At 54.0% G+C, this 7,935-nt stretch overlaps 1 protein-coding gene across 1 annotated transcript; it reads right to left on the bottom strand.

Moving 5' to 3' along the window:
* Positions 1–6,411: 6,411 nt before the first annotated feature.
* LOC136534634 (uncharacterized) lies at positions 6,412–7,731 on the bottom strand. The gene has a single exon (XM_066527036.1). The coding sequence runs from the start codon at positions 7,356–7,358 to the stop codon at positions 6,474–6,476; it is 885 nt and encodes a 294-aa protein (XP_066383133.1). The 5' UTR covers positions 7,359–7,731; the 3' UTR covers positions 6,412–6,473.
* Between the last annotated feature and the right edge of the window lie 204 nt (positions 7,732–7,935).

Below are 7,935 nucleotides of genomic sequence, written 5' to 3'. Positions count from 1 at the left end.
GCGATTTTTGACTGTCCTAAGGGCAAGGCGAAGCGGGACGAGGACACCGGGCGAAGGCGCCTCCAACTGCCCCAACAAGAAGAAGAACAAGCAGCGACACGAGGGCTCGCTTGTGGCCACTGCCAACTGCAAGGGGGGTCAAAAGCCACTGAGGGTAGCCCAGACCACTTCAAGAAGTTGCTTGAAGGGCCATGCCTAAACCATGCCTTCCCCATCAAGCACCTATACAAAGACTATGTGTTAACACTGGATTTTGGTCGATTCTGGAAGATGACAGGTAGACCCACATGCGGGAAGAAGGGTATTCGGCAAACAAAGCAAGCGGTCGGCTAAATGCATTGCGGTCGGTTACTCCAGAAGGCGGTGACTCCATTCGGGAAAAACAGAAGATGGCAGGCAAGGCCGATCGAAAAGGTGAAAGTTGTAATAGTAAAGGACTCTAAAAGTTTAGGGTAAGGAATCATGAGTTTCCAAGTTAATTTAGAGGTTCCTTTGTAAATCGTAGTCCTCTAGGACTCGTGTTTTGTCTAGGGTATAAATATTGACCCTCGACCATTGTAATAAGGGTTCACAACCAAATCAATACAACCGGCCCCGTGCCAACTTTCGAGTCCTCTTGTCGTGTCGTCGAGTTCTTCGAGAGGAATCATTGATCCGTCGACCTCCGTAAGTTCCAGCAACCTTGTTATCATGTTTAGTATCATGCGGTGGATTTAGACGTGATGCAAGTAGTCTTGTTTGTTTTCAATGGTCGTGCGGCGGATCTTTGCTTGACAATCAAGAAGTCTTTGCTTATGCTTTGTGTATGAGTAGATACCGTGCGGCAGGCGTTTACTCAATATGCTTAGTGAAAGCAAGATAGTTATCGACTCTTTTAGATATGGCAAATCTAAATAGATTCATTAAGTTATCCAGTGTTGCATGTTACGGAACATTTTATATATATATATTTGTAACACACTTCTGCCCAATCTAGATTGATATTGTTCGGCCTTCTCTCTCTTGTGGTTTTATTCGTGTTTCAACGATCATTGCTTTTTCATAATATCTTTGCAACTAGATAGTGTGCTCATAATGGCCGAATTATTTTAATCTAGGTTGTCACATGTCGCGGGTTCATGCATGTTAATCATGTTTAAGCTTTAACAAAACCAGGTGTCGTGCGGCAGATGCAGGTTTTGGATTAGTTTAATCGTTTTTATTTGCACGTTCCTTCTTCATGGACCCCAATTCGGCTGGACTGCCGAGTTTGGTTATGCGTTAACTCATAATTAATTTCACTTGTTCAAATATGTCTTCCCATGCATGTGTATTCGGCGCTCAGGTTTCCACGTGCATTCATCTTACGATTAGCCGAAACGGTTTATGAACTCATTGGCAGACAGCTCTCTATAGCTGTATGTCGTTGTAAGTGGCTTCAGGGCCGTATATGTGGAACTGTCTGGTATTACCCGACATGTTCTGGTTTGACATTTAATTGTTTTATCCCTTGTTAGTTTTCAGGTCAAACTGACTGGCACGCTTCCGGATAACGAAACACCCGGGAACCCAATTGAAGCTACGCTTTTCGGCTTGCTGTGTGTGAGGCACAGTGCGTCACATTTTGTGTCAACAACGCCACCGTCCCTCCCCTCAGCGTTGTCCACGGTCGGCTCGGGGTCCTTCCCATGCCCTCCCTTGTTGAAGCCTTCGGACAAGAACCACTTTCATGAGGCCAGTAGTCCTTGTATAGATGCTTGATAGGGAAGGAATGGTTTGGGCATGGCCCTTTGAGCAGCTTCTTGAAGTGGTCTAGGGTACCCTCCACTGGGCTTCCAGCCCCCCTTGCGGTCGACGGCGGTCACGAGCGAGCCCTCGTGCCGCTGCTTGTTCTTCTTCTTGACGAGATGGTTGGAGGCGCCTTCACCAGTGTCCTCATCTTGCTTCTCCTTGCCTTTGAGGTGGTCGAAGATCGCTCCGACCTGCCTCCTCACCCAAGGCATGGCTAGTCGTGATGTCGAGGAGCTCCTTAGTGGTTCATGGGCCCTTACATCCCAGCTTGTGAACCAAGGACTCGTAGGTGGTCCTAGATAGAAAAACTCCTATAACGTTGGGGTCGGCGATGTTAGGCAGCTCGTTGCACTACCAGGAGAAGCACTGGATGTACCCACAGAGGGTTTCTTTGACCTTCTGTCGGCATTTTTTAGATCCCATGGGTTACCAGGACGCTTGTACATGCCCTAGAAGTTCTCCACGAAGATCTCTCTCAGGTTTGCCCAACTTTGGATTTTGTTGGGCGGAAGGTGTTTCAACCATGTTCATGCCGAATCGGCCAAGAACAATGGAAGGTTGTGAATAATGAAGTCATCATTATCCACTCCACTAGCTTAGCAAGCAAGCCAATAATCCTTGAGCCATAGTCTGGGGTTCTTTTCCTAGAGTATTTTGGGATGTTGGTTGGTGGTCGGTACCGTGGCGGGAAGGCGGCGTTGAGGATATGTCGGCCGAAGGCCTAAGGTCCTAGTAGGCCAGGGCTTGGGCTTTGGTCCTCACCATTGTTGTAGCGTCTGCCACGACATGGGTGGTAACCACGACTAGCTCCCTCCCTCGCATCGCCACGGGTACGCCTACGGGGGTCGAGGGTGTCACGCGCGCCATGGTTGCGGCCGAGACGCTCATGCACTGGGACCATGGTGTATAGCCTGCCACCTTGTGGTGCCTAGTGGACTGATGTGTCCTTGTTGGGTCGCTCCGAGGGCACGCGCTGGCTAGCGTCGAGCTCGCATCGTTGAGACAATGAGCTTTCGGCTTGCTGCGCTGCAGCACGCTTGAGTAGCGTGCGAATCTCGCAATGGGCCCAACGATCCTCAGGTGTTGTGGGCCCCGAAAGACCCTAGAGGAAGGCCACCATAGCGGCGATGTTCTAGATCACCTAGACGAAGTGAGGGAGTGCTTCATCATCATCGATGATCCTTCGATTCATGTCGCGGGCCATGGAGCGTGCACATCCACTGTCTCCTGGTGCTCGATCTCTCGATCGAGCTCCGCGTGTTCCTGCTCGAGCTAGAGTCATGCTTCCTCGAGCTCTTGGTGTCAGGCCTTCAGCTGCTCCACCCACAGGCGAGGCGGGGCCCTTGCATCCCCCCCGACCTTGTCGTCGAGGTCGTTCGTTAGGGGTAAGCTTCTTCCTCGTGGATGCTTTCGACATGTCCCTCAGGGGTACCCACCATGAAGCACTCACGAGAGGGGTGATGGCTCCCCCTACTGGAGTCAGAGCTAGAGGGCGACTCCGATTCATCTGCAAGGAGGTCATGGAAAGACTCTGCGACATATTTGGTCATCCCCACAAACCCGTCGTTCACGGGGGGCAGAGGCATGCGTTGTGCCACAAGGTGGCCATCGGTCTCTGTGGCGTTGCGGAGACCGAACGAGAGCGCTGTTGGGGCACTCCGGATGAGGTATTCTAGAGAGAGCAGCTCCCCTCCGGCAAGCTGTGCCATGACGTTGGTGAACGAGAAGGTGAGGTGTCATAGGTCCTCTTGGGACGGTCGGGGTCCCAGGAAGGCGCCGAGCTGGCGCTCTAACCTCCTGTAGTCGAAGTCAAGGAGCTGGTCGCTTCTAGGGGAGTGGGCCTTCGATGCGTGCAGCTATAGCTCCTCAAGCGCCTCGACGATCATGTCAAGGCCAGCGGAGTGGAGAGGTCAGATGGCGGGTGGAGCCATCACCAACTCTCCCTCTGTTGTGACGATGAAGTCTAGGTCCCCGAAGCGCACGTGCGTGCCTAGGACCTAGCTAAGGTTATGACTAGCCATCCGAGGCCTAGTGTGGATGTTGAGACGCGCAAAAGGCTCCTACCTGGCGCGCCAACTGTCGGTGTTTCGAGTTGCCACCGACTAGTAAATTTCTAATATTGCGCATCTGGCTTGGATGGTGTGCTAAGAGGACACAAGGTTCATACTGGTTCATGCAGAATGTCCCTATGTTTAGTTTATTGCTATTAGTCATGTTACTAGCACTGAAAGTTCGTAGTAGGGGTTACAAATGGTCGAGAGAGGGACAGTTCCCAAGTCTCTGGTGAGAGGAGCGAATGGGTGCCAAGAGCTCGGTCGCTTCCCGGCTGTATGCTTATGTGTTCTAATTGGTTCGAGGTTCAATGGGTTCCAGTCCGAATCGATGTGATGTGTTATGACGCCCCTTGTGGGATGCCCTGCTTTCCCTTTTATAGGCCAAAGGAAAGCACAGGTTGTAGTGGAGAGAAAAGAGGAGAATGAGAAGGAGAAGAAGTCCTCCAGGATCGCTGGGTCCTTCTTTTCCTTCACGCAGGTCCCATCGACCCTATAGACGTTAATAGGGATAGCTCCACGTCGTGGCCCTGTTTGTCACTGGCGCCATGCGTAGGTGTTGTCTCCCGGTCGTGGCGCTCCACTCCATCCTGTCGGACGTCGTGGTGAACTGACGTGCCTATCAGTCCTCGTACGAGGGTTAGGCAGAACAGCATCGGTACGCCCGACGCTGTTCCTGATGTGAATCCCTAGGTATGGTCCATCATGGCTATGGGTTATATTAGGGCGTGCCGATCACCTCCCTGGTGTCAGAGCTTTGACCTAGGCCCATTCGCTTGGATCTAGAGTGGTTGACGACGGTATGGGTCTCCGTCGGGCGAGACGAATCCCTCGGCCTAGGGGTCGGTCGAGGCAGAGTCCCCCCCAAAGGCCGGGCGAGGCAGAGCCAGCCCTCAGAGGTCGAGCGAGGCAGAGCCCACGGCCTCGGTGTCGGGCGATACGGAGCCTGCGGCCTCGGTGTTGGGCGAGGCAGAGCCCGTCCCTAGAGGCTGGGCGAGGTGGAGCCAGCCTTCAAAGGTTGGGCGAGGCGGAGCCCACGGCCTCGATGTCGGGCGTGGCGGAGCCCGCCCCTAGAGGTCAGGCGAGACAGAGCCTATCCTTAGAGGCCGGGTGAGGCGGAGCCACCCCTCAGAGGTCGGGCGAGGCGGAGCCCGTGGCCTCGGTGTCGGGTGAGGCGGAGCCTGCCCCTAGAGGGCGAGCGAGGTGGAGCTTGCACACCTGGGGGTCGGTTGGAGCTGTAGTCGCGCTCTTGACTGCTCGGATGAATCAATGTTGATGGTTATTATCTCCTCCTCTTCGGGTACCCTAGTATTGGTCCCCGACACTGCACAACGAAATGGCCCATCAGGCTTAAGCCTTAGAAGGAAACCCCAGAGCAAAGCCCACAGCCATGTCACCGCGCCTTAGGGCTTGGAGGTATTCCTGGCCTTTGATAGCCCTGACCGACCATGGAAGGCCGGGAGCCCTGCGCTCCTAAAGCGCTGACCCGATCAACTGCTCGCTCAGGGTAGATGGGGGAAATCTTGCTCTAGGCTCCGACAGAAGCCCAGATCCTGACACGCGGGTAGAGCCGCAGGGCTCCAGGCCATGCCGGAGCTTTGTCTCCTCGCCCTCGCAAGGCTGTGTCGGCCACTCCTAACTTAGGGTCATGCCCAGGGCATGACACAACACGACAAGGGCGAGCCCACGACCTCTGCATGAGGAAAGAGGTGGGAGCGTGGGCCCGCTAGTTTCTCCCAAGCATCCGCTTGCTCCCTTTAGCGTACGATGGACACCACGGGGAGTGCAAGCTCAGGTGAGTCACAACGACAACTCAGGTCCCTGGTGATCATCCCCAGGCTCCTGCAGGTGGTGTCATAGGTAGTAAGTGTTGTCGGCCACGACCACTAGGAGAGGATGATGCCCGACGCAACAACGACTCTAAGATTTGGACATGAAATCCTAGCGCTCCCTTTCGTGCCAAGGGAGCTTCCAAATAACCCACTTTCCTTGTACTTTTCTCGCCCTCCGGCATATAAGGCAAGGCACAGGTTCCCTTAGAGGGGAACGAATCCCACAAAAAACTCTAGATCACTGCGAGCTAGCGCTCTCCTACCATTATCTCTCTTCCTCTTCCGTTGTAAGAACTGGATTGATCGTTCTATTACGAAGAACTAGCTACTGGACCTGTAGGCTCCATAAACAAAGTCATTTCTACAAGTGAATGAAAACTTCACCCCTCTAGAAAATAAATTTGAGAAGTTCGGGCAAACCGTCCCGAATTTATTTTAAGGCATGCCTGTAAAAAGTTTGGACCGGTTTGCCTCGCTTAAGATCTTTTAATTTGTAAAGCCCACAGAGCACAGGCAGCCCGAACTTGAATGCTTCGTTGGCAAGGAGGACAACGCATCTCAATTTCAGGTGCATGTAGCGTTCAGGTGCACGTAGCATAGGAGATGTGACATAAAAAAGGTCAGAAAACAAATTCGGCTTCATCCCTTACAGTTGCAAGTATACGAATCAGATCAATTATTAAAAACAAATATCTTTACTATTAGAAATCATTTGTGGCCAACTTAAAACTCAATTTCATGTGAAAAAAAGAAACAAAGACGAATTAATCGGAAAGCCACGCTTGTAGCACTCGGCGCAGGGATTTGTGAGGGACCATGTTTATAGCACCTGGTGTATCCTATGGGTGCGACACATGTAACTAATGGATTTGTGAGGGATCAACTCGAGGCCATCACTGCAGCTCCATATATAACAGCTATCGCGAGGTTGACAAGGACGGATCTCCACTCCAGTGACGACAAGAAGCTCGTCATACTTATCCCCAACCACAACATCAAGGCCAAATTCAAAGTCACTGTAGTCGTGATTCCAGTTGAAGACCTTAGCAATGGCGAACCTGCCTGAGCCCAGGTTTATAAGCTCGACCTGCTTAGCATTTGTTGCCATCATCCACTTCTCAGGCGGCGTGTAAAGACGCCGCAGCAACGTCGGTGGCTGGTTCATGGCCATGGCCGATAGGGAGAGGCTTGACGTCGTGCACAGCTCGCCGTATACGTAGCAGGTGCTGGTGCCGGTGCTCCCGAGGCCGACAGAGGAGGAGAGGCCCAGCCAGAGGTCGAGGTCGGCCAAGTACTCGGCTCTGTCGTCGAACGGCATCTCCCAGTCGCCGGCGTGCCACCACTCGCCTCTGACCGTGTCGAAGCACCAGGTGCCGGCCTCGTCCGCGTACGACGACACGCAGATGGTGCGGCCGCCTTCCACCACCGTGTAGGAGCTGATGACGACGTCGGGATCGTCGTCGTCGGAGACGAAGGGCGGCGGTGGAAGAGACTGCCAGTACCATCCCTCACCAACACGGGTGCTCCCGCCCCATCGGTCCGTCGGCGGCCTGAGGACGTGGAAGCGTGGTGCCACCCCGTCACGCACGCCGTGCATGACGTACAGGCTTTCTTCCTTGACGGCGGCACCGCCACCGCCGGCCTGCTGGGCGACGACGGAGACTGAGGCGGCCACGGGGCCAGCGAACTCCTCGAGCCTGGGCATGGACGTGAGTGTGACCGGTCGGACAACCCTCGTCAGGCGTAGTACATCATGGAGTCGCCGGCCTCGTTGGTAAAGAGGATCCTGCTGCCCTCGCTGCCCGGGCTGACGAGGCTCAAGAAGGCGGTGGACCTTGTGCGCGCCGCGGCGGTCGTCGCATCTTTGAAGATGGCGCACGGTGCAGGTAGCTCCTGCAGCGTCTTTGTCGTCGGTCGGCGTGGGCGTGGGCGTGGCGCCTCACCGTCACCGCCGACAAATCGTGCTTCGGATGCTGACGGGTAAAAGAGATGCTTGGAGGCGTCGAGGCGGTGCACCGACAACATACCGGTCTTGTACTTGCCCGCCGCCACGATGTTGACGAACCGCCGCCCGAGCATCGACATCTCTGATCTCAATAAAGAAGTAGCTGTGTTGTGGCGGCGGCGCAGCGTTTTCTGGCTGCCCTACCAGGCACCAAGTTGGAATGAAATATGGAATGCATCATGACGGTAACAGTAGTGGGCTGACCCAGCCCGTTTTGCTTCTTTCCCTGGGCCGTGTTACCTGATAACCCCACGAATAAAAAATTGTCTTTGCTCAA

The sequence above is a fragment of the Miscanthus floridulus genome, unplaced genomic scaffold (genome assembly GCF_019320115.1).
Source record: "Miscanthus floridulus cultivar M001 unplaced genomic scaffold, ASM1932011v1 os_2114_1_2, whole genome shotgun sequence".
Classification (NCBI taxonomy): Eukaryota; Viridiplantae; Streptophyta; class Magnoliopsida; order Poales; family Poaceae; genus Miscanthus; species Miscanthus floridulus.
Note: the sequence above shows the minus strand (reverse complement) of the source record. Positions and strands in the feature narration are given on the sequence as shown.

Coding starts and splice junctions, on each gene's coding strand:
- LOC136534634 (XM_066527036.1), bottom strand. CDS start 7,358: ATGCCCAGGCTCGAGGAGTTCGCTGGCCCCGTGGCCGCCTCAGTCTCC.